The sequence below is a fragment of the Trichosurus vulpecula genome, chromosome 9 (assembly GCF_011100635.1).
Source record: "Trichosurus vulpecula isolate mTriVul1 chromosome 9, mTriVul1.pri, whole genome shotgun sequence".
NCBI lineage: Eukaryota > Metazoa > Chordata > Mammalia > Diprotodontia > Phalangeridae > Trichosurus > Trichosurus vulpecula.
The window spans coordinates 51,515,762-51,541,116 of NC_050581.1; the positions used below are offsets into that span (position 1 = coordinate 51,515,762).

General features: G+C 34.1%; 1 protein-coding gene across 1 annotated transcript in view; it reads left to right on the top strand.

The window, feature by feature from the left end:
* The window catches only part of USP7 (ubiquitin specific peptidase 7), a 93,119-nt gene that overhangs the window by 53,231 nt on the left and 14,533 nt on the right, over window positions 1-25,355 (top strand). The window contains exons 3-21 of the mRNA XM_036739191.1: window positions 1,582-1,780; window positions 4,709-4,847; window positions 5,617-5,705; window positions 9,019-9,127; window positions 9,899-10,029; window positions 12,744-12,798; window positions 14,066-14,146; window positions 14,258-14,348; window positions 14,658-14,740; window positions 15,115-15,224; window positions 17,164-17,320; window positions 18,437-18,581; window positions 19,208-19,338; window positions 20,342-20,476; window positions 21,826-21,927; window positions 22,065-22,170; window positions 24,556-24,648; window positions 24,757-24,824; window positions 25,214-25,314. Coding sequence (XP_036595086.1) covers window positions 1,582-1,780; window positions 4,709-4,847; window positions 5,617-5,705; window positions 9,019-9,127; window positions 9,899-10,029; window positions 12,744-12,798; window positions 14,066-14,146; window positions 14,258-14,348; window positions 14,658-14,740; window positions 15,115-15,224; window positions 17,164-17,320; window positions 18,437-18,581; window positions 19,208-19,338; window positions 20,342-20,476; window positions 21,826-21,927; window positions 22,065-22,170; window positions 24,556-24,648; window positions 24,757-24,824; window positions 25,214-25,314 — 2,125 coding nt within the window. The remainder of the gene's footprint in view (window positions 1-1,581; window positions 1,781-4,708; window positions 4,848-5,616; window positions 5,706-9,018; window positions 9,128-9,898; window positions 10,030-12,743; window positions 12,799-14,065; window positions 14,147-14,257; window positions 14,349-14,657; window positions 14,741-15,114; window positions 15,225-17,163; window positions 17,321-18,436; window positions 18,582-19,207; window positions 19,339-20,341; window positions 20,477-21,825; window positions 21,928-22,064; window positions 22,171-24,555; window positions 24,649-24,756; window positions 24,825-25,213; window positions 25,315-25,355) is intronic.

A 25,355-nucleotide genomic window follows, 5' to 3' on the forward strand; every position in this document is an offset into this window, starting at 1 on the left:
ACTTGTCTTGAGAACATCAAAGTCGATTTGAAACTAAACAGATGCAGATCCATTGTTGAGCATACCATACTAAATAGTGATTTTATTAATATATTTATCCAAATTATTATCCAAATGTTTCTACCCTTGTGCACACAAATTGGAATATCCCTGAGGAAAAAATTAAATGGGAAACCATTTTCCCACAAGAGAAGTATACATATTACTTTTTTTGGTGATTGTTTAATAATAAATGCTAACTTGAAATCAAAATCAGAACCTCTTTGTTCAATGTATAAAACATTAACTTTAACTCTTAATGAGAAGATACTTGAATATGTTTGAGATGACAGTGGTAGAAAGACTTTTTTAAAAAATTCATCCCTTAAGGCCAAGGCTCTTCATTAAGAGAGCACTAAAAGAGATTCCCCAAGAAATCCTACATTTCCACCATCTTCAAACAGTCTAATGCAAAGGAAAAGAAAAGACTTGGCTTTAGATGAGGTTTTTAAAAACAACTATCCTAGCCACAAGAGAAAAATCAGAGGGAACTTTTAGATTTCATGATACAATAATTTTTTTGTTGGGAAGATGAATTGTTTATCCAGAATTATACCCAAAAAGCCTATATGCTTTTTTTTTTTCCAGAATGATTCTGGAAATGTTACATAGGTGCCAACATCTAACAACCTAGTTGGGAATTTTCAGGTTTAATAACTATTAACCAATGTGAAAGAAATGGCAAACTTTCAGTTGAATGCCAAAAATATGTGTACACCCAAAAAAAAAAAACAACTTAGTACTTTTAACTCTGAAGTCAGTTTTTTCTTCCCTTTATGTATAGTAATGTCAGTTGCTTGACTGTATTTTGGTGTTTGAAGATCTTCCATTATTAGAAGCATGGGACTGGTTATTTTAAAAAAAAAACTTGTACTAGAGGTGATTAATTCTTTTTAACTAGCTGGAAGATAAGCACTTATTCTATATTACCTCTTCTGCATCCCCATATAAACCAGAAAACAATTGATGTGTCCATCTTTCTTCCAGCTCCCTGGGCCTTTGCATATGGGTCCCATTTTCAAAATCTTTGGTTTTCCTTTTAAAAATAATTTCAGCTATAATTTTCAAGATTGTGCTTTTTTCTTCCACCCCAGCTCATCTGGACTGCCAGTGAATTAAGAAACAATAGAAATTTAATATTTTTTCCCCTTGCACTGAGTAGATATTCTCAACAGTTTGGGTGATTGAATTCAGTAAGGAACCATTCATTGTCCTTGAAGTTGGTTGCTCACTGGAAAACATACAGATACTTTCTGTCATCCCTTTGATTTCCACTCTCACTGTTAACATTTTCAGATTTCATGAGGACACATTTACTAATCTGTTAGAGTACACATTCACTAATCTATTTTGTAGTGGTTGAGACTCCGTTGATGCTCCATGTTAATCATTAATGTATTGGCCAGTGAATTTCCAACATGTAGGATGTTTTTGTATTTCTGGCATTTTACTATTGTCTGGAATTACATCTATATAGTTGAAGAATATTTTCAGCTTTTAGTATTCATATATGCTCTGATTTCCTGATCATTTTTCTTACAGATACCAGCTGGCGTTCAGAAGCAACCTTTCAATTTACAGTTGAACGTTTCAGCAGGCTGAGTGAATCAGTCCTTAGTCCTCCATGTTTTGTAAGGAATCTTCCATGGAAGATCATGGTGATGCCACGATTTTATCCAGACAGACCACACCAAAAAAGCGTAGGATTCTTTCTCCAGTGCAATGCTGAATCTGACTCCACGTAAGACAGTTCATCTGATGACAGTATAAACCCACAAATAGTAATGTTAATTAAATTTTCATTAAACAGATTTGATACATTTAATATAGAGACTTTTTTCCTTTTGGAAATGTGAAAGTAGTTTCTCTTTACTCCTTCCACCATTTACCATACTTTTGTATTCGTATGAAATTCTAACCCTAATTATATTGTGTCCTCGGTTCATAGCCCAGTAAAATATAGGAATATAGCAGTTGCTATATTCCTATATTTCCTAGCCCCTGCTAGCCCCAGAAGTCAAGGATCATTCTGTGTAGGTCTGTGGTTAGGTTGCTAGATACCTCTAGCATTATTATATTCACTTACTATCTTCTAAGGGGAAACCACTTCATGATTTGACAGTTGTTGACTTATCTCATATATACTGTGGTGTTTTTGCTTTTTACAATTTTACATTGTTTTACAAATGTAGATAAAAATATCTACAATTTTTAAGCAACCTAAATCCAAAGAAAAGCTGAAATGTACTTTGGAAATCATCTTGATGAAACTTCTTATTTATGAGTGAGAACCGAAACCCAGAGAGATTAAACAACTTGCCATAAGGTCCTCCAACTAGTTAGTAATAGACCTGGGACTAGAACTCACTTGTCATTGCCAAACCTGGGCCTTTTACACCATATTACAGGGTCTTTATGTGGCCTTTGATGTTTGGGGTATCTTCCCCATTTCCTGTTATGTTGAAAATGTTCTGAATATTTTTTGGAAATTAAATGAATAACAGGGAGAAATCTGTGGTCCACATTGTGAATTTCTAAAACAGCATATCTAAAAGTTACATGATTCTTTACAGAAGATCATAAGATTTAGAGCTAAAAGGGGCCTTAGAGATCTTCTAGTCCAGGAGTGGGGAACCTGAGCCCCCATATGTGGCCCTCTAGGTCCTCAAATGGGGCCCTCTGACAGAATCCAAACTTCAGAACAAATCCCCTTAATAAAAGATTTGTTTTGTAAAACTTGGAGTCAGCCAAAAGGCCACACCCAAGGACCTAGAAGGCCACACATATGGCAGGTTCCCCTGCCCTTGTGTAGTCCAACTCCTTTCATTTCACAGAAGAGAAAATTGATTTTAGAGTAGTAAAAGCACTCCTTCAAAGCTTCTAAGCTAGGGCAAGTCAACTTTTCTCCTCATTCTTATTGTGCCAATAACCTGGCGATCATAAATGGTATGCTTAAATTGTGTTCTCTAGTCAGAATACAAATCATCACAGTAGAGCATAGTAAAAGAAAACTAATACAACATTTCATTTTTGCTCCATAAGTCTGTGTGGCCAGTGTCGCTATTAATAATGTTTATAAGTATCAGGACTAGCCTTTCTTAATCTTCATAATCCACACTAGATTAGGGATAAATCCTGGTCTTCATTTATCCTAGTTTTGATCTTTCACGTGCTCATGAATCAAGGTGCAGCATAGTGTGTTACAGAAAGAACATTCAATCTAGATTTCAGAGGGCTTAGGTTTATCTACCATCTCTGCTATTTTGCTTACTACTAGTATGACTGGGACAAGTCCCTTCATTCCTCCCAGTCCTAGTATTTCTCATCAATGAAATAAAGAGGTTGGACTAAGTATTCTCAGATTCCTTTTAGCTCTAGATTCAATGATTCCCAGGCTAGAAAACTAGTTCATTTTCAGTTTAGACAAAATATTCAGAAGAGAGGAATACAGGGAGGTCAAAGTTCAAAACAATTTAGTGCCAAAAATTTATAGCCCGACATACAATCTCTTATTGGTTTTTACACACACACACACACACACACAAATTATGGCACATTTGCCAGCACAATTGCTCATGACTACTAAAAATTTTATGTTGGAGTTTTTGGTCCTTAGTTGCAATTCTTCTGGTTGAATTCAAAATTCTGTTCTCAAATAGACAAGGAGAGATCACTTTAAATGATTCTTTTCTAAACATCGATACAAAATTCCATTTTGGAATTCTGAGTGAGCATTACTAGGTCAAGCATTTGAGGAATCATGAAGTAATTTTTCTTAGGTTTCCACTATTCACTTTTCTTTGCAAACTTGAAGCATGTAATCTACATGTTACCTTTTTTATGTGGTTTTATACATACCTAATGGCTTACAGCTGTCATGGTAACTATTGATCTTATTTACCCCTGCTCCACCTTACTCGTTTTTATTACTAGATAACGAAGGAAAATTAGAAAGTAGTTTGCTAACTGACTTCAGCCCTTTGATATTTAGCTACATAGACACCTAAAATCAGTATCGTTATTGTTACAATATTTGGAGCATTGCCATTTGAAAACATTATTACTTTCCCTATGTTGTTTAAAGAAGAACAGCCAACTTTTATGCTATTGTAAAATAATGAGCTTGTAAATTTTTTCCTAGAAGAGTAATTTTTAGAGTTAGCTTGATGTTGTAAAAGAGGGCAAGCTTGGATTCACCTTTCCCCTCTGACACATTCTGGTTTTGTGACCTCAGGAAAGCTCCTGAACCTCAGTGCCCCCAGGCAGCTTTCTAAGGTTGCACAATAGCTGCTGACCTGCATTGGTTGAGAGAGCTTCCTCACCAGAACTCCCTACATCAATGAAATCACAGGTTCAATTTTTTAAAAAGCTACAACAGAAATAGCAGATACTGTTCTTTTTGTTTTATGAAAAAACCATTTAATATTTTGGAAATACTGAATCACAACACTTAAATGGCAACTATTTTTGGTACAGCCAGTTTCTCACTAAAGAAAATTTAAAGAATAAAACTTTACAAAGCTTTTGCTGCCTTATAACCAGTTTTTTAAAATTGATGAATTTATTTGTTAAACATGTGAAGTAAGGTCTTAAGGCACTTTGGTGGTATTTTAAATATATTAGTTTATCAACTGAGCCTTTCTTATATTCATATACTTTTTTAAAACAGGTCATGGTCTTGTCATGCACAAGCTGTGCTGAAGATAATAAATTACAAAGATGATGAAAAATCATTCAGCCGCCGCATCAGTCACTTATTCTTTCATAAAGAGAATGATTGGGGATTTTCCAATTTCATGGCATGGAGTGTAAGTTAACAATGTGTTTAGCATACATAATAATTGGATTTCATACCACTTGTTTCACTAAATGCTATATGATGCCCGTTCATAAAATTACTCTGGATTTTAGCATCAAGATGTTAAGTATATGGGCAAAAATTCCTTACTGATATTGCATGTTTTGCCAGTTTACCAAGGGACCCTTTATACAAGTTGTGCCCAGTTGAGAGTGTGTATGTACTATGTTGTATGTAAAGGCAGAACAGTAACTAATATCTACAACAGGAAAATGAAAACAAGTAAAATTATGAATCATTCATCATTATTAGTATTTGCAGTATCTATAAGACTATAGATACTTGAATTCTTTGTATCATTATCACGATTTCTAAAGTAAACATTTTAAGGAACTAAATTAAATTAAACTGTTGGTAGTGTCTATATATTCCTGGAGTAATCTTTAAAAGTCAAGTGTATCTTTTATGCCTGGCTTGGTACACTGCACATTGAAATGTTGCAAAAATAAAAACCAAAAGCAAGATTGATAAAACTTCACAAAGATGTGACTGGGGGTGGAGGGTGCTACTTACTGCTCAAACAGGTATTCAATTAATTAAACAATTCTTACTTACAAGAAACGTGTAAGTCAATAGTATTACTATTGTCTTTTTGGAAAGAATTTATGTACTTCATAATTCCTAATCTTGCCAAAAATAAATTTTAACGAAGTAAAATTGAGTAAATATGAGCTTGTTATGTCCTATACAGGTTCAACAGTCTTTTTTCTATTTTGTAGGAAGTTACTGATCCTGAAAAAGGATTTATAGAAGATGACAAGGTTACTTTTGAAGTCTATGTACAGGCAGATGCTCCCCATGGAGTTGCGTAAGTTTTTCTTTTTAGTTTTGTCTTCGAGAAAGTTTCCTTTAGTCAACATCATCAGCACATAGTAAACAGGAGCTATATTTCCAATACTTTTACTACCCTGGTTGTAGGGGCTGTTGATTTCATTGGTGTGTAGACAGCCCTAGATAGACTCAGATCACAATCCTTCTGTAACTCAGCAGACCATCTTTTGGCATTAGAGTGACTGAAAAATTAGTATCTGTAACATCAATTTGCTATTTAGGCTCTCCTCTCCAGATTTAGCCAGTCTGTATGACCGACTTAGTCCTTTGAAAAGTTTATACTTGATGACTTTTATTTTTGTATTGGGCTTACCATACTTTCTGTGTATGCATAGCCTTCAGGAATTCTACCTCAGGGCTCCCATACCACATTGTAGTTTCACAGGAAGATGGCCATTTATTTACTGATTTGACAAGTACCTCTTATGTAACTAAATAGGCTCCCATATGGGATAAGAGTTACACAGAATGAGAAAGCATGGATGGATTGCAATTTGTACCCATAAATATTTTTAAGTTAAACACAAATACACCGCAATATAAGCAAACCTCCTATAGTAGTAGGCCTTAAAGTTACAGTATAGATAAGTCCTTTTATCTATCTTTCCTCTTTTACACCTACAAGCACATGACAACAAAACAAAGCCCCAAAGGCTTTCCTCCAGTGACATGAATCTTACACATATGCTAAGGCATCCTATCTACCATTGAAATGGAGCAGGGATATCCTTTTGTTGATGAGGTTCTCCCATATATCCTCCATAAAGAACTTACTGAACACACCGATGGCCCTCTAGGTCATTTAATAATACTTTTTATTTATGGATGATATCGTACTGAGGCTATCAAGTCTCAGAATATTTCACCAATAAAATAATAAATCACTCAGAGGAAAATTCAGATGAAGAATGCCTCTATCTGTACTTAGACTACGGCATGCAGTTGGATGGACAGTACGTTAACACATTTATCTTGGGAAGACACTGCCCGTAATTAAATAGGAGAAAGATAGGGCTGGATTACATTTGGGAAATTGCCTAGTTCTTTCAACATTCCCAAGCTATTTGCTGATACACAGATTCGTCTTGCCTGCAAATCATGGAACACTAAAAAATTTAAAAGAATCAGAAGTGGTTAGTGACCCAAAAGACAATAGAAAGATTCATAATAAGTACATTATAGAATATTACCAACAGTGACATATATAAAGGAAGTAGTACAGAAGGTATTCAAGAAAAGTCTGATTGGATTGTTCATCTAGCAAAGCAGATAGACTAATTGCTATGCTGAGACTGTTAAAAAATTATTATTAAATGACTTAGAGGGCCTTCAGTGCGTTCAGTAACTCCTCTATGGAGGATATATGGGAGGACTTGCACAATAATAGGGAAGATTTGTATAGTGCTTTAAAGTTTGCAAAGTTATTTTACAAATACTTTAATTTGATCACCAAGATCCTAATTGCTTTGTCAAGTAGGCTTAGTTGAGAAAAGTAAAACTAGAAATGGGTGTGATACTTTCCCATGGTCACAGAGCTATTAAATATTAAAGATGAGATTAAATTCAAGGTTCTGTAGACTCCAAGCTTAGCATAATTTCCACAGTATTATGCCTCTTTTTTGTAGGACATTACTCCTACAGCATATGAAGATATGAATGTATTAATGTGCATTGTATAGATTGCCCATATTTATGAGATCATGGATCAGATTAAGCATATTACCTACCTCTAGTTGTTTGGAAAGTTATTATTAGTTTACAAGTAGTATGAGCAGAACTTTCCTCTGAGCGCCTTATTTTCATATTTCAAGCTAAGTAATTACCAAAGAAGGCTTGTTCAAATACTGGTTTTTATACCATAAAAAACTAAAAACAAAAATTTAATTAAAAAAAAAACCTTGACCAGCCAGTGTTTAAATCTTTTCTCCCAGCCCTTATATGATTTAATCCCCCCACAAATGAAAATTGTTTGGTTAACCCAAAATGATAGTATGGCAAACACTTATCACCAGTTACTTTGAAAATTTTGAATCCAGTAAACACATACCTACTGTGTAGCCCTGTTAGGCATACAAAGACATCTTGTTTCCCTGCATTTACAAACGAAGGATGCTCACCTACATCCCAGGGGGAGCTTTGTAAAACTGAAGTTTTTAACTGATGTTTGTGAACTTTTATTTTTAAATATTTTGTAATATCATTTTGAGAAGGAAGTTCATTGGCTTCACCAGCATGCTAAAGGAATTCATGATACAAAAAAATCTTTTCTTTACCATAACACTCCCTCTTTGGTTCCTCCCTCACATAACAATGCAGATTACTGAATTATTAACATTTTAATACCTAGTCATGTTTGCATCATCTTAATGGAAAAGGAAATTAAGTAAGGATCTTTAGTTCTGCTGTCAAGTAAAAATTACTCTTTATTTCTTCAAAGTGTTCTTTGGTTGACTTTTAAAGGAAAAAAAGTTTAGTGATGCATTTTGTTTTTAAACCAATCATTCTTTTGGTTGACTTTCCATACCTGTCCTCTGTTCATGGATTCTATTCCTTTGTGACAGGAAACCTTCAGTTTTTATTCTGTATTCAAAATACTCTTTACTTTTAGTATTCAGTTCTGTTTTAATTTCATTTCTTCAATATTAGGGAATGTAGTATCTGTAATTTGTACATCCACCCCTACCAATACAGATCAGCAACTGTAAAACTGCAATTTTTCTAAAGGAGGTTTTACTTAGGTGGTTTGCCCAGTATTATATGTGTTAGAGGTGGGACTTAAGCCAGATATTCATGATGATGAGGTCAGATTTCTGGAACACTTTGCAGTTGGATTTGTTACAATAGGCTTTTAGCTGTGCTATAACATGCATTGTCGTGTATTTTTCCTTAGTTACAATATAGTTCCCCTAATTCATCAGTTGTCTCAGCTTTTTTTTTTTTTAACCAGTACCACCAATTTCCATGGCAGCTGGCTGGGGATTAGAAGTTTTGTCTTAAGTATAAAACCAAAGCCAACCAACTCACTGTAAACCTTTGTCCTTGATTTCATTAATACAATGTTCAGTTACATGGGCCAATAGTAAATTTCATGGCTAGTAATTACTCAGGCTTCTATCATTTTAACGTGGATAAATTAATATTCTTTCCATCATCCTATGTAGTAGGTAGATTTTATGAGATTGAGGTGTGTGTTTTGTGATGTTTAAGATAGTGTAAATAGTTAAAACACATACATACATACATACGTATGTAGCTTGTGTGATTTACCCTTAACTTTAAACTGTTTTTAGGTGGGATTCCAAGAAGCATACGGGATATGTTGGTTTGAAGAACCAGGGGGCAACTTGTTACATGAACAGTTTGTTACAAACGTTATTTTTCACAAATCAACTACGCAAGGTAAAGTGTATCATAGTTCTCCTTCCATTTTCTTTTTTCTTATACCTTTTCACTTAGAAGAATACTCAGGAAAATCCTTTTTAGTAGACTATTTTTTATACTATTTACTTAAAATTTGCCTTTATTCACTCATTGTTCTTGTTAATCACTCAGGTATTTAAAATATATCTGCAGTAAATATGATTTAGCTTTACAAACCATGCTTCTACCTCTAATTGGTCGCTCTTGGAGTTCTATTTTAGAAACAAAGTATATGTTCATCCTTTTATATCTCATATTAATGTGTTTAAACATTTAATTTAAAAATTTAGGCTGGAGGAAAAACATTCTTGTATCTTAATGTCAAGTGTATAAGAACATGTAGATCTTTTTTGTTAGCAGTGTTTATCATTACTAACTGCATTTTGCTAAACAGCCTTAGTTATTAATAGTTGGCATAGTTCAATGTGTTCTGGATTCAAATGTTCTCATTTTGATATATGCTTGTTTATCTGATAATTAGCTCATAATAATAGGAGCCGACCCAGTTTGCTTTGGCATGATCTGAAAGTGAATTATGTTATATCATTTTAAGATGTGAAAATTGCTTTTATCAAGGTGAACCTTAGGGTTTTACCTTATAAAACCTTATATTTTACCCATGTAACTTTTTTGAGAAGCCCCAATTACAGGTAAATGAAGAAAATGCATTTAAGACAGAAAATTTATCACAGCATGAATGAGTGCAAAAATAATGTATTTTTATAACTTTTAATAAACAATTCTTTTTAGGCTGTATACATGATGCCAACGGAAGGTGATGACTCATCAAAAAGTGTTCCTTTAGCATTACAAAGAGTTTTCTATGAGCTACAACACAGTGACAAACCTGTAGGAACAAAAAAGCTAACGAAATCATTTGGGTAAGTATGAAGAAATCCAATTCTTACTTGTACTTACAGGTGGATATTTTCTCTAAAATTGATTTAAGCTTGCAAATGATGGTGCATTAGTCAGTTTCCAGTTTAAACCCTAACTCACGCTGGTTATCCTCCTGAAAATGGAATAGTGAGACATAGAAATGAATAAAAATAGGGTAATATGCCTGGGGTTCAAGCAGCTGTTTCTTTGTTTATTATATTCCATATTTATTTTCAAATATGTTGGAAGAGATTAAAGGAATTAGCCTCATTTTATTAGTTCTGCTCTGACATATATCTTCTAAGCTATCACAATCATAATTGAAGAGAAACTTAACACTCTTTAATACAAACTCCCTGTGAACCTCAGTGGTATGAATTTTTAAATCCTGAAAACCTTAAATGAAAAAAATTTCAGAAAAAAAATATACTAGTTTTGATGTGCACAACAGAAAAGCAAACTTTCACCATCAACAGTTTTGATGCAAATTTCGCATTTGTATTCAGGAAGAGATCTGTACAAATTTTATTTCCATGAAATTAGGTGGTAAAAGTAGATTTATAAATAATAACATAAAAACAAGATTCAGCACTAGCAGCACTGTAGAGAAACAGAGGGATGACAAAGTTTTAAATTAGTATGTTCTTTTTTTAAAGCAATAGAGACTAGTCAGACATAGGGTTGTTGTTGACCCAGGATTGAAGGAGCAGTGTCTTCACATTATAGTATCAAAAGTTGAAAGTAATCCGACATCATGAATAGCTCAACTGCATCATGCCACAATGTGTGAATTGATGAAGCATGCCACTTTCTTTTTCAACACAAATGACTCATCAAATGTTCTGTGCTGTTGTATGTATATATTTTGTCCCCCGTCTCTGCAATGCACACCTTCTTCTCCTTCACTCATAGAATCCTTCCTTCAAAGCACCTGTCAGGTCCCATTGCTTAGAGAAAAGCGTTTCACATCCCTCTTGCTAGTTTACTTTTTATATACTTTAAATTATTTGTGTAAAGGTTGCCTCCTTCTTGTAAAATTATATCATCTCCAAGGAATAGGATTGTATAATCTCTCACCCTGAATTCCCGCCACCTGGCACAGTGCCTTGTAAATAGTAAGTGCTTAGAAAATGTTGCTTGAATTTGTTGAAATTTTATGTAATTTGGGGCAGAACAAAAAAGGAATCAAAACAACCGTATGTACATGAATCATAAGCATTTCAATACAAAATTCAGAAGAGACAAGCTGAGTTTTTTAGAATTTTATTAAAGATAAGTTTTAAAATATACTGTAAATAGTAAAAGTCTACAATTTCATTTATAATTAGAATTCTTTTCATTGAATATTTTTGTTGATGCTTCAGTTAATTAGCAACATTCTATATCCTGACAGTCTATAAAAATAGACTTTTTTTTTGTTGTGCTTCTAGGCTAAAGAATTTCCTTTTCAAAAAAATCCTGATTGCCTATGTTAGCTCTTAATTTAGCATCCTTCCATTTTCACAGGTTCCACAGGTTCACAAAGTCAGCATTCCCATTGATTCCTTACTCTCCTTCACTCTTATAATAATTCAGTTGCCAAATCTTGTCAAATTAACCTCTACAACATCTCACAAAATTGGCACCTGGAACTTAATATTTTTATTCTGAATTTAGTAATCAAGAAATTTCAATTCACGAAGAAAAAAACACATTCAAAGAACTTAGAAACTTGAACCTTTCAAATAAAATCATGTATTTGTAATTTCTCAAACTTCCTTAAGAAATAGAGATTATGGAATAGTGAATAGAAGGTGGTTTGCCTTTAGAGTCAGGAATATTTGGGTTCAGATACTGCTTATCATTTGTACATGATTCACCTCCAAAAACCTCAGGCAAGTTTCAGGTGAGTTGTTCATGGATAAATTTGATTTCTATATTCAGAAGATTTCTATATTGGGAATAACCTACACCTTTTTTTCCCCTACTGTTATGGTAGTATGCTATAGATTTGTCTCCGTGTTCTTCCCCCTCCACCACTAACCCCCACCCCACCCCCCCAAAAATTTATTTTTTCTAAAAATACTTCTATAGATAGTAATATCCTTACAATCTAATCGCTGGGTGAAAGGACTTCATTCACAATTTCAAAGGCAGTTTCAGTGTTTCTGTTTCTTTGTGGCTCTTACATAATTGAATTTTACCATTTCACTTGAGAATTTTTTTTTCAGGCCCCAAGATCATAGTGGTGATATTTGACTTAGGGTAGACTTGGTACATAGTAATTATTTTTTAGATGTATAGGCTCTAAATTTCAGATCTCCAGGATTTCAATTATGATATTTTCAAAACAGAATTGGGACACTGAATAGGGTAATGATCTTTCGACCCTGAAAAAATTCTGCATTTAAAAATTCCAACTTTGTAAAAGTGTACTTGATCATCTCTTCAGGATAAGTATCAGTCAGTTGTACATAAATTGAGTCCTTCAAATTATTCTTAAATTCTTACAGTCTAAATTGTAAAGATTTAATCTGGTAGAAATCCAGACATAGATTTGGAGTCTATGAGTAGAGCCCTGCTTCTGCTTCCTCACTCACCTGCACTTCCTTGAGCAATCCACTTTGTCCCCATTGGCCCAGATTTCTGTATTGTACTGGGGTTGGACTAGAGTGCCTTTCCAGCGCTTAAATCTACATTTCCATAAAATAGAAATTTTATTTTTATCTTTTAAAAGATGGGAAACTTTAGACAGCTTCATGCAACATGATGTCCAAGAACTATGTCGAGTGGTAAGTTTCCTGCAGTATTTTTACCCTGATTATGTAAAATAGGTTAAAAAAAGAGTGAAGTACGTTTTATTGCTTAATAAGAAGTCAAGCCCAGGTGTATATGCAATCTCTTTGTTTGGTAAGGAATGACATTGGGTCAAGTTGGCTAAACTTAGATGTAAATTTTGTTAACCTCTGTAAAATGAGTGTGTTAGTCTAGTATATGAGATCTAATGTGCCTTCCCAGCGGCGAAATTCTGTGATTCTGCTAGGTCTCTTCTGGACTAATGCTATACTTATCCCTCTCTACAAAGGAATATCTGTTTTATAGTTAGGTGCTTAAAAAGTAAAATTAATGCAAATTTAGTCTATTACAGTGAGAATGTATATATAGTATAGTGAGCAGATTGCAGTAGACGTGTTTGATAAGAATCACTTCGGATTCAACGCTACTTTACAATATTTAATCGTCTCTTTATGCACTTCAGTACCTGGCTTCTCCCTTCATAATTTAACCTACATGTGGATCTTCCTCTTGAATACCAGGTTAGAATATTTCCACAAGAAGTTACTAGGAAATTAAAGAAAAAAAGCACAATAAGATTTAAAAGTTTGAAGACAGATCAGTATATTAAAGCCTGGAGCTTTTCCCCAGAAGTAAAGTATAGCTTAGATTGGCATTTTTGGATTAGCAGTTTATAGGACATATAACTCTCAATATTATCTGTGACCCCCTCTTTGGATGATTGTTTCACCCATTTGGTGCTAACATGATTGTGTTCTCTTACTAGTGACAATGTAGCCACCATTATTCCTGTAGCCTCGCTATATTAGCCCCTATAATAACCAAAATCAAGTTCTGTTTCTCCTTATTCAAAGCCTACAAACTTCATTGGACTTGGAACTAAGTCTGCTTTCTTGTTCTGAGGACTGCTCCACAACTATTCCACCTCTTAAGACGTTATTATCTTTACATATGTTATGATCAGCTTGTTTTGTGATAGAAGTATCTACTAAATTAATGAATAAAAACACTGGATTTGGGTTCAGAAGATCTGACTAGTTCAAACCCAGGTTCTCCTGCTCACTAGTTTTATGTCATTTCTAACCTGAGCCACTGTTTTCTCATCTATAAAACAAGGGAGTTTTGACTACTTACTTTCTCAGGTCCTATCAGCTCTTATGATCTATATATACAATTTGATATGATTATGATATGGTAGAATAATGTATGACAATATGAGCTATATAATTGTCAAAATTTAAAAAGTTTTAAATTCTGTTTCAGTTGCTCGATAATGTGGAGAATAAAATGAAAGGCACCTGTGTAGAAGGCACCATACCTAAATTATTTAGAGGCAAGATGGTGGTATGTAAAATACCCACTAAAACTATTTTGAAAGAAATATTTAAATGGTTGCTAGTTACTTATAGTAAAGCTACTTATTGAGCCAATATGTTTTGGGGTTGTTTTTTGCAGTCCTATATCCAGTGCAAAGATGTGGACTATCGATCTGATCGGAGAGAAGATTATTATGATATCCAGCTAAGTATAAAGGGAAAAAAAAATAGTAAGTTCCACATACATAATAAAATCTTGTTGAATTAGGCCCTCAATGAAATTTTGCATTTAGTTAAATGTATTTGTTTTATCACTGTTTCTCCAGTGTTAATGATTATAATGATACAGTTAATTGCAATTTTATGAAGAGGGTGCCAAGTAAAGAACACATTGCTAATGATTTTATTAAACATTTTACTATTATTATTACTGTTGAATTTGTTGATCCTTGAATTCTTAAATTCTTTAAATTGACTTACATACTACAATGCTTGGAATAACTACATTTTGGTAAAAAATGTTTTATATCTTTTCTTAGTATTTGAGTCCTTCATAGATTATGTGGCAGTAGAACAGCTAGATGGTGACAACAAATATGATGCTGGAGAACATGGCTTGCAGGTACCTTGGGAATTTTGTAACAACATCTCTTAGCTCATTGATAGTGGTATATTTCTGGTATCTACCTTAATTTTTAAATTCATTGGCAGCCAAATTATAATGTTGCTGGAATTCCTTTAATTAAATTTGTATATTGTCACTTTTTGGCATCCTCAGACCCATCCCAGATCCAGATCTTTATGTGAAACAGAATATAAGCATATACCTAACTTTATGGCTTTGCAGTTGTCTTGTACATAATTGATTGTTATTACATATTTTTAAGAATGAGACAATAACTGTCATAATAAAAAGCAAACGTCTAATTTAAATGCTGATGCTTTGGTTGCTAAGAGATAATAATAGCTAACGTGCCTTTCTTTTTCATTGTTCAGGAAGCTGAAAAAGGTGTGAAATTCCTCACATTGCCACCAGTATTACATCTGCAACTCATGAGATTTATGTATGACCCGCAGACGGACCAAAATATCAAGATAAATGATAGGTAATAAAGAGATAATTTTTTAGATAACAAAAGTTTTCATACATAATTGTTACTATTCTTTAGAGGTTTAAAAAACACTTTGATTTCCATATATGTTACTTAGCGTATCACCCTAACTAGTTTATATTTCTATGTAAATGTTGCACTAACAAGATAAGTTGAAAATTACGGTTTGCTTCCCCAATATTCACAACCCAGGAGATGTTTTCAGTGCATCTTCAGCAATTTTGATCTCCCTTCAGTCCCACTAAAAATAGTCTTTTTTACTTTTTTCTAAATTTGTCATTCCTCATTGCATTGTATCTATTAGTATATTAGAGATTCTCAGCCATATTCCAAAAATAGCCTTATGTGAGATTCACAGTTCTTGTAGCAGACTGTTGTACTTTATATTCTTTATACTTTATATTCCTTAAAAATAACTGATATTAAAATAACATAGTTCAGAGTTTCTTACTTGAACAACTTCTGCCCATGCTTATTAGAAATAATGCGTTTTGTTGTGATTTGAGGGAAAAGGTAAATATAAACATGTGCTCTTCCACTGCTTATTTAAATGATCGTAGCAGCCACTTTATTAGTGACCATTAAGTGTCTTTTCTAATACAAGCAAAGAAGAAATATAGGGTCATGTATAAATGTTTAGTGTGGTGGTTAAAAAATTTAGTAATATATTTTTCTTCAAAAGGTTCATTATGATTCTAAATTGGTTGGTTGTCGATGACTTTAAAAAATTTTAAGAGTTGTATATCTTTGCTATTCCTTTCTTTTATGTTTAATATATAAACAATGATATGTTTATATATAAACAGAGATGTGGCATAATTAACAGTTAAATAGGTACATCACTTGATGTCTTTTCTTAAAAGATGTTAATAAATGGAATTTTGGTAAATCATATTTTGAATACTGCCTGAAATGAGTGATTCAAACTTAATAAGGGGGCTCTGTGAAGAGTTCTCAAAACCTGTGTTTTCATTTGTATTTTTTCCATTACCTTTGCCTCTTATCAGTGTTACTTAGAGCATGATACACCTCTTAAGTACAGCATTTCTCAAATTGTAATCCATAGAGCCATGGCGCTGCATTCAATATGAAAAAGAGTTCTGTGGAAATCTCAGTGTCAGTGGGTCATTTAATAATCTTCAAGGAAGCTCTCTTTTTAATACAGCTTTCCCCAGACCTTTTAGTCTGAATCCTTCCCCAGATCCACAGGGATGAGTGTCCACCTGCCTCAGCTAGTAGCTATGAAGGGCAAAGGAAAGAGACAAAAAATGGTCTATGACATTTCTTTAAACAGAATCATGATTTTTGGCTTGGGTCATGAAGGAAGGGTTCAGGAGAGGTTTTATACTCTGAAGCCTCACCTGAATTAGACCTTGAAGAACATTCTAAAAGTGGGGAGAATAGCTGTTCAGTATAGCATAACTATCACCTCTGGCACTTCCTGTTCGTTCAGCATAAAGCTGTTTTCCTCAGCCATGTCACACACTGATTCAATGATCTTGCATTCATTGCATTGATCTTGCATCCTTTCCCCAAGAAAGATATAAACCAATTGGATTTAAGAAAAGTCTTAGCATTACTTTAGGCTACTCCGTGACCACACAATCTGAGAGGTATTGCAATCCATTCCTAGCATGGAGTGTGGAGCAGGAAGAACAAGATGGAGTAGTTGGATACTATGGTTTCATTATTTTGTTTGAAAATTTTTCAGTTTCCAGAAAATCAGCAACAGCTCTGTGCACAGTAGGTAGAAAAATTCCCATCCAGTGGCCAATATCCATGATTTTTATGTCGTCTATCTTTGTGTTAATGATGTCATGACTTCCTTCCATTAACATGGCTAATTAAGATTGTTTTTTCACTAGTGATAAGCATAACTTTCTGAAGTACTTTATACATTTATTAAAGCCGTTTCTTTTCTCTCTCCTGATAGATTTGAGTTTCCTGAACAGTTGCCACTTGATGAGTTCTTACAAAAAACAGATCCCAAGGATCCTGCAAATTATATTCTGCATGCAGTGCTAGTACATAGTGGAGATAATCATGGCGGACATTATGTGGTGTACCTAAACCCTAGAGGGGATGGCAAAGTAAGTAGCTAAAGTGATTGACATTCAGTAAGACCTCCAATATAGCCACCCCTTTTAAAAAATAAACTTAATCGTTTTGAGTTTACCCATAATTGTTTCATTCTTCTGTTAAATTAAACATTATTTGTTTTAAAATTTATCCAGGTCTTAAATTTTTATAGCCATCTCTTGGAGCATTTAGCAAGTATTTTGATCTGATGAGGTTCTCCTACAGCTATCTTATCAGGGCATTATTTGTAGAGAGAGCATATTCTAAATATCATTGGGTCATTCCCCTGTGAGAGGAATTTTGTCATGGTGACAATATTTAACATTTCTAATTTAACAAGTCTAATTACAAGACACTGTTGATGTACAACATCTCCTTTGGTCCTCACTCTGCCTAGAGTAGGCAGGGCAAATTAGAGTCCTCTTACTTGACAGATAGGGGAGCTTCAGAGAATTGAATTTAAGTGACTTTGCCAAAGTTACATGGTATGGAAGGACTGGAATTCACTCTTGGTCACTCACCCCTGGTCCACTTCTCCTTACATTACATCATGTTGTCGGTACTTGTGTAGTAAAACTTGCAGAAGAAAAGTAGCTTAGAAGGACCCAGTACCCCCTCTGTTCTTTGAGTTAATATGATTCCATGGTGGGAATTGTGGCTTTCATGTATGTCGGCATCGTGGTAATCAGTGGAACAGAACTGTTGTAAAAAAAAAAAAAGCATCATGAAGTATAAAATTTTCCTGAAATACATTAAAACTTCATAAAGAATCAGTGACTGCATGTTTTATCACATTTATCAAAGACAGAAAGAAAGAACAGGGAAATTATTAAAAGGACTATTGTGTCAGGCACTGTGCGAAATTGTTGAGTTGGGGAAACTGAGGCAAATAAGTCCAGTGATTTGCCCAGCATCACAGAACTAATAAGTGAATGAAATGAGAGTCCTGACTCCAGGTCCAACCACTGCTCTGCCCAGCTACCTCTGCTTTGTACCAAGCATTACACTAGACAAATACAAAGAATGCAACAATCTCTTCGCTTCCTGAGTTTAAATTTTAACGTTTTAATTTACATCTCATGTGATTGGTGTATATTTTGTTTAAGCAATGTCCATTTTGTTTATAGTGGTGTAAATTTGATGACGATGTTGTGTCAAGGTGTACAAAGGAAGAAGCAATTGAGCATAATTACGGAGGTCATGATGATGACTTATCAGTTCGGCATTGTACTAATGCTTATATGTTAGTTTATATCAGGGAGTCCAAACTGAGTAAGTATGTAATCTGTTATTTTTATTATATGCTTCTGTTCCTTGATCACTTAAAATTAGTTTCCCACCATCTTAATTTCAGAATATATCCATTCTTCTCTCCTTCACATCCTTTTTAACAAAGAATAAAAGGGAAGAGATGGATACATAGATAAAAGAGGGAGAATTTAGTATAAGCAATTGTATTATGAAGTTGTATAGATGTATTTTGTGTGCTATCAGCAACTACCTTAAATTATTTAGAAATAAATCATTCTCTATTGGGGTGGGGGAGGGAGGAGAGACAATATTTTTTTAAGTTTTGAAAGTACCCTTTCAAAAGATTCTTCCTTGGTTTTCTAATAATCAGTGCACTCTTAAAGGAGAATGGGAAAAGCCCAATTATCTTGTCAGATTATCAAGATACAAAATTATCTTGAGTTCAAGGGGAAAAAGGCATGTGGCTTAAAATGTTTTTTCATCTTTTATTTTGTTATGAGTCCATGGCACAAAGAGTAATTCTTCAGCCAGTAGACCAGAGTAAATAATAAAATTGAAAAGTGATTAATCAGATTAGTATATTCACTTCAGAGGAGTGGAATTGAATCACTTAAAAATTATAAACTAAATCCCAGTTATTTCTGCAGGTGAAGTTTTGCAAGCTGTCACTGATCATGATATTCCTCAACAATTGGTAGAACGCTTACAAGAAGAAAAAAGAATAGAAGCCCAAAAGAGGAAGGAGCGGCAGGAAGCCCATCTCTATATGCAAGTGCAGGTCAGCTTCCAAACCAAGGAGGGCACAAAGTCCTTATTTGACTGTTAGATGAGACAGGTACAAAAGCATGGGTGTAAAACATGAATTCCTATGAATGTTCAGACTTTAGGAGTAATAAATGACAAATGAGAAAAAATAATTCAGCATAGCTACAAACAGTATTTGGTGCCATTTTTCTTATTTTTAATCGTATATTTTAGTGTTTTTGTCTGCTTATCATTAGATTAAGAACTATAGAAATACAAAAGAAGATTAAGACATTCATTAATGAAAAACTTGTTGAGCAAGACAGGTGATTAATGATTCATGCCCACCCAAAATATGTGTGCTGCTTAGCCAAAAAGCCATCTGGAAGATCAAAGGATCTCCCTCTCCATTTTTCTCAGGATAGCCTGAACCTAAATTTTTTTCCACAGAAGTCAACTGTTGGGTCTATCGATCTTTTATTTTAGTACCTCTGTCTTTTTGTGTACACTGTTCTGTTAAGTTATTTGCAACAGGCTAGGAAAAGAGAAGAAACTGGTTAGGGACATTGAAAAAGGAAGGAGACATTGCACTCATGAAGCTTACATTCTACTGGAGAGAACAAATCAAATTTTTAAACTGGATTTACACTATAGAGAAAATAGGTTGCATTCAACTAGTGCTTTATATTGCTTTTCATTTCATTTTCATAGTATATATGAATGTTATGCAAATCTGAAAATGATATGGTATCCTGACTCTTAGAGAAAAAAAATGTCAGTTTTCTTTACTTAAAGGAGTTGATGTTCTTTGAGGTAGACTTTGTAATTTTTGTGGGTAAATAAATAATTTATAATAAAATTCTTTGTCATTTATAGTAACTTTTTATCAGCTATACATGGTTATTTGTATCTAGTCTTTTTTTACTATCATTTTCTCCTTGAACTAGGTATAAATCATCACACTGATTTTATTCATTAAGGTTGGTTGATAGATTTCCTGTTTTTAATCATTTTCACATATCAATGCATATTTCCAGATAGTGACCGAGGACCAGTTTTGTGGGCACCAAGGCAATGATATGTATGATGAAGAAAAAGTAAAATATACGGTCTTCAAAGTATTAAAAAACTCCTCATTAGCTGAGTTTGTACAGAATCTTTCTCAAACAATGGTAAGTTTGTTTTGTTGAATGATTCTTGTAACATTCAGTTTTGGTGCCCTAATTCAGTGGATTTGTTTGTTGGGAAAATTCTTCTTAACTGAACTTTTAATGAGAAAATTGTGTTCAGTTTATATCTTATGGGGATGAATTTTTGTATGAAGGTCATGAGGTAAACTGGAAATCTTTGTTAGTTCCTTTTCACCCTTATCATTTACATTTAGAAATATTTTTCCTATAACATTGCTAAGAAATCCATGAAAGGTAGAAGTGCAGAAAATGAATGAGTGAATGGATGAAATTGTTTACTATATTTCAAGCATTGTTCCAAGTGTTGAAGTTATAAATATCAAAGGAAAGCACTTCTTTTTCTTGGAGGAGCTTACCTCCTTTTTTCAATAAAGATTTTTATTGCTATCTTTTGTTTTTATTATCACCTACATTTCCCCTAGTCTCCCCGAAAGACTAGGTAATTAAAAGAGGAGAATACCTATAAACCACTTCCTCAGGAGCTTACATTCTAATGGAGAACATAGTACATAAAGGAAAGGAGTGGCCAAAGACGGATAAGTATTTTAGGCAACATCAGAGGAAGGACTGGTCTACATTGTCTGAGCAAATTTCCTCATTGCAGCAGCCGTCATGAGATTAAAGGTCTTTGTTTTTTGTGTTGTTTTATTGATAATCCTACTTCCTGACTAGCTCTCAAAATTGATTCTTGAACATTACATTTCCCCTTGCATGTTTGTGCTCAGGTCTAGTACCTAATAGAAGATGCTTTGATTCATAAATTGAGTAGTCAAGAACTATTTCTCTGGTGGGAAGGAAATGGGAGACAAGATGACAGTTATGATAGATTTTTCAGAGAATCAAGGGAATACCTGGTAGCAGACCACTAGTATTCTTGGCTGTGTACAATTTGTGCGTTGCTCTTCCCTGTAACGTATTGAGATATTTCACTAGCAAATGATGATAATAATGGCTGATAGTGATAGGGTGCTACTTTTCATGGGAAGATCGTGTGAGGATTGATCTTTGATTTCATCAGAACTCACACATTAACATCCTCATCAATGACTTGGTCACACAACACTGTGGGCAACCTTTGAACCCCAGTCTTCCTAACTTTCAGGGGAGCTTCATCTCTTACACTATGCTGCATCACATGATTCTTTAAAGTCTGCAAAATTCTTTTCATTTATCACACTTGAGCCTCATAGCAACCCTGTGAGTCTAAGACTAAGGATTTCTCTTAGCTAGTAAAGATCAATTAGATTTTGAAATCAGACCTTTTGAGTCCCAAGTCCAGTATTCTATCCATTTTACTTACTTTATTGGCATTTTATGTTTTGTTTGTTTAGGGATTTCCACAGGATCAGATTCGATTATGGCCCATGCAGGCAAGGAGTAATGGAACAAAAAGACCGGCAATGTTAGATAACGAAGCAGATGGCAATAAAACAGTAAGTTTTATATGTGTTATTAGCCTCTTATATGATCCAGTTAGGGAGTTCTAGAAATATGGGGTCACATCTTCATTTTATGAATACAAATTTTTGCTACCCAATTCAGTGACTAGCTCTTTGTTTCTCAAAAATAGATGATTGAACTCAGTGACAATGAAAATCCATGGACAATATTCCTTGAAACAGTAGATCCTGAGATGGCTGCTAGTGGGGCAACATTACCAAAGTTTGATAAAGATCGTAAGTGCTTCTTAAAAATAAAAATGTCTTACAGTAAACTAAGAACAAGGCAATGTGCGTTGTGTTCCCTAATCTGTTTTTCTTTTGTTTCTATAAACCACTTGTAAATAATATTTAGGGGAAGAAAGAGGGACTCTTCTGGGGTTATGTGACAACTCTGCATATGTGATTGAACAGAAAAGAGGAAACTGGAGCTCTTGTGAGACCATAAGAACAAAGAGATGAGACTTTCCTGTTGTCTATACCGAGGCTGTTCAACCTTAGGTTTTTATTGAAACAGTAGACAACATATTTTGATTTCCCATTTTAGGGAGAGCTCTGCAGTAGCTCAGCTTCCTTTACTAAAGCATTTATGTAAATTTCTATGCTTGTAGGCGGGCTGCATAAATCTCACTGGGGGCCACATGCGGCCTAAGGGCCGCCTTTTGGACAGCCCTGGTCTATACAATACATAAGAGTGAACCCAAGGACATAATGTTCGAGGTCCTTCCTTTTATCATATAGGTTTAGGATGTGTTGGTATTTTAGCCTTTTGTTTGTAAACAAATTTTAGAATACATAAAATCAAAAGTCAAGTCAAAGAGATGTTCATCATCTAGCACATGCTTCATAAGAGACCGTACTTCTAGTGATGAACTTACTATCAATATAATGTAGGGAAAATAGTCACAGATGAGGAAGTAGCTGCCATATATGGTCTTTGACAATAGGTGTTCTTCAAGTGATTTGTTCTTCAAGTTCTTCAAGTTCTTTGTCCATCACAGTCTTTGAAATAGAAAGTAAAAATGGTCCTGTGTAGGCCTATGAAGAACTTAAGATCCTCCAAACCAAATTAAGCTATACTTTAATACCTGCTAGTGTATTTTAGTTCATAAGCATTTGTTAGGCACTTACCTTATACAAGGCACTGTGCTAAGTAAGGACTAGAGATACAAAGAAAGGCAAATCCCAAAACCAAAAAACCCCTCTCCACAAGTAGCCCATATTCTAATGGAGTAGACGTCATATTAATAACTTGGTACTTGTCGGATGTATAGAGAATAGATGGAGGTAATTTAAAAGCAGAAGGCATTACTTAGCAGCTGAGAGGCAGAGAGATGCCACGAAAGGCCTGTTGCAGAAGGTAGGATTTTAACGAAGTCTTGAAAGGAATCCAGGGAAATTAAGGAGCAGAGGTAAGAGGAGTTGGGGGGGGGGGGGAGGTGGGAGAGTAGAGGAGGAGAAAGCCAGTGTAAAGGCACAGAGATAGGGATGGAGAGTCATGTTTGACAAAGTAGGAGTAGGCCATTATAACTGGATCACACATGGAGGGCTGTAAGCTATGAGAAATCTGGAGAGGTAAAAAGGAGCCAGATTTTTATACTTTTATCGTTCAGCTTTTCCCCAGTTGATGCCCAACCGCTTTATTTTCATCTCTTTGCTACAACAAAAATGTTGTAAATTACTTCATCTCCATCCCCTTCCTTGATATACGTCTTATAGAATAAATAATATTTCTTACAGACTAAGGAAGGAAAAAAAATCAGCGGTAACTGGTCAATACATTGAAAATACGTACAATGTACTACGTTCATGAATCTCCTGTCTTTGTAATTTTGCAACATTCACTTTCGGTTGTTCTTTTCATTTACATCATTGTGATCATTGCATATATTGTTTTCTTGGCTTCTCTTCGTTCACTCTGCATCAGTTCGTGTACATCTTTTGATGTTTCTCTGTATTGATCATGTTTGTTGTTATTCAGACGTAAAATATTACGTGACCTAGAGGTAATACTTTGAGCATGTTGGAAAATTTCTCTTGATAGATTTACAGGTTAACATGGACAGGAACGACATAGGTTGAGAAGATAGAGGTGGTTTCCTTTGGAGGGAATATTTACATTGATGAGTTCCCAAGTTACATTGCATAAATATTTAAGTGTCCTTAATATATTACAGCATATTAGGTCTAGTCTTTTTTATAGAACCTGCTAATGCCTGCACTTTGTTGGCTTAAAGACCTTAGGGCCACCTCCCTGCCATTGTGAGGTAGGACTTCAGTAGAGGTTTATCTATTACAACACTGACAGATTGCCCCAGTCACATGGTTCAAAGAAAGAACCTATATTTGATCCTAGACTAAGGTTCTTTTACCACCTTTACTCCAGTTTAATTATAGCATAATAAATAAACTTCAAAAATTTGTTAGGGTAACTAATTCATTTAATTCAAGTCCAACTTAATTTGAGCCCCTGACATTAATTAATAGCTTCTTAATAATACTAATCAAGTTTAAATGAAACAATAAATGAACTTTTTTTAAATTTAATATGTTTATGGCGTTTAATACGAATTGTGTGTGTGTATTTGGTCTTTATGCAAAAATCTGTTTATCACTTTACAGATGATGTAATGCTGTTCCTGAAGATGTATGATCCAAAAACACGGAGTTTGAATTATTGTGGACATATCTATACGCCTATATCCTGTAAAATTCGTAAGTCTTTACGTAAGCTTTTCTCTTACCATCTAGAATTTTGGTAATTAAAATTTTATCATATTACAATGTGATATGTGGTTATACATGTTTTCTTTTCTTTTTTAGGTGACTTGCTCCCAGTTATGTGTGAAAGAGCAGGATTTTCCCAAGAAACTAGCCTTATCCTCTATGAGGTTTGGATTGTTTACCTTTTTTACAGTAACATTCTATGCTACGTTAAATGGTAGTTTAAGTTTCATTTGTTTATCCCAATTGGTGTGTAAAGTTAAATTGTGTAAAGCAGTGACAATTTCAAACTTGTATTTATATCCAGATTGTGATTTAAAGAAAATAAATATAGTATCACACTAATTTTATGCCTACTTTGTAATTGGATTTTGTGATTGAACATTTAATTAAGAATCCTTATACTATATATCTTAAGTTTATATTTAAGATAAAACGATTAAGAAAATTCTTTACTGAAAAAAGTGAATGCCATGCGTTGTTATTATACAATTTTTTTCAATTCTTATAAAAACAAGCTGCTTTGTTTTTATTTTCATGTTATCTTTTACTGTAGGAAGTTAAACCGAATTTAACAGAGAGAATTCAGGATTATGATGTGTCTCTTGATAAAGCACTCGATGAACTAATGGATGGTGATATCATAGTGTTTCAGAAGTATGTATTTTTTGAAGGGTTTAATTATGGTTAAGTTGAAC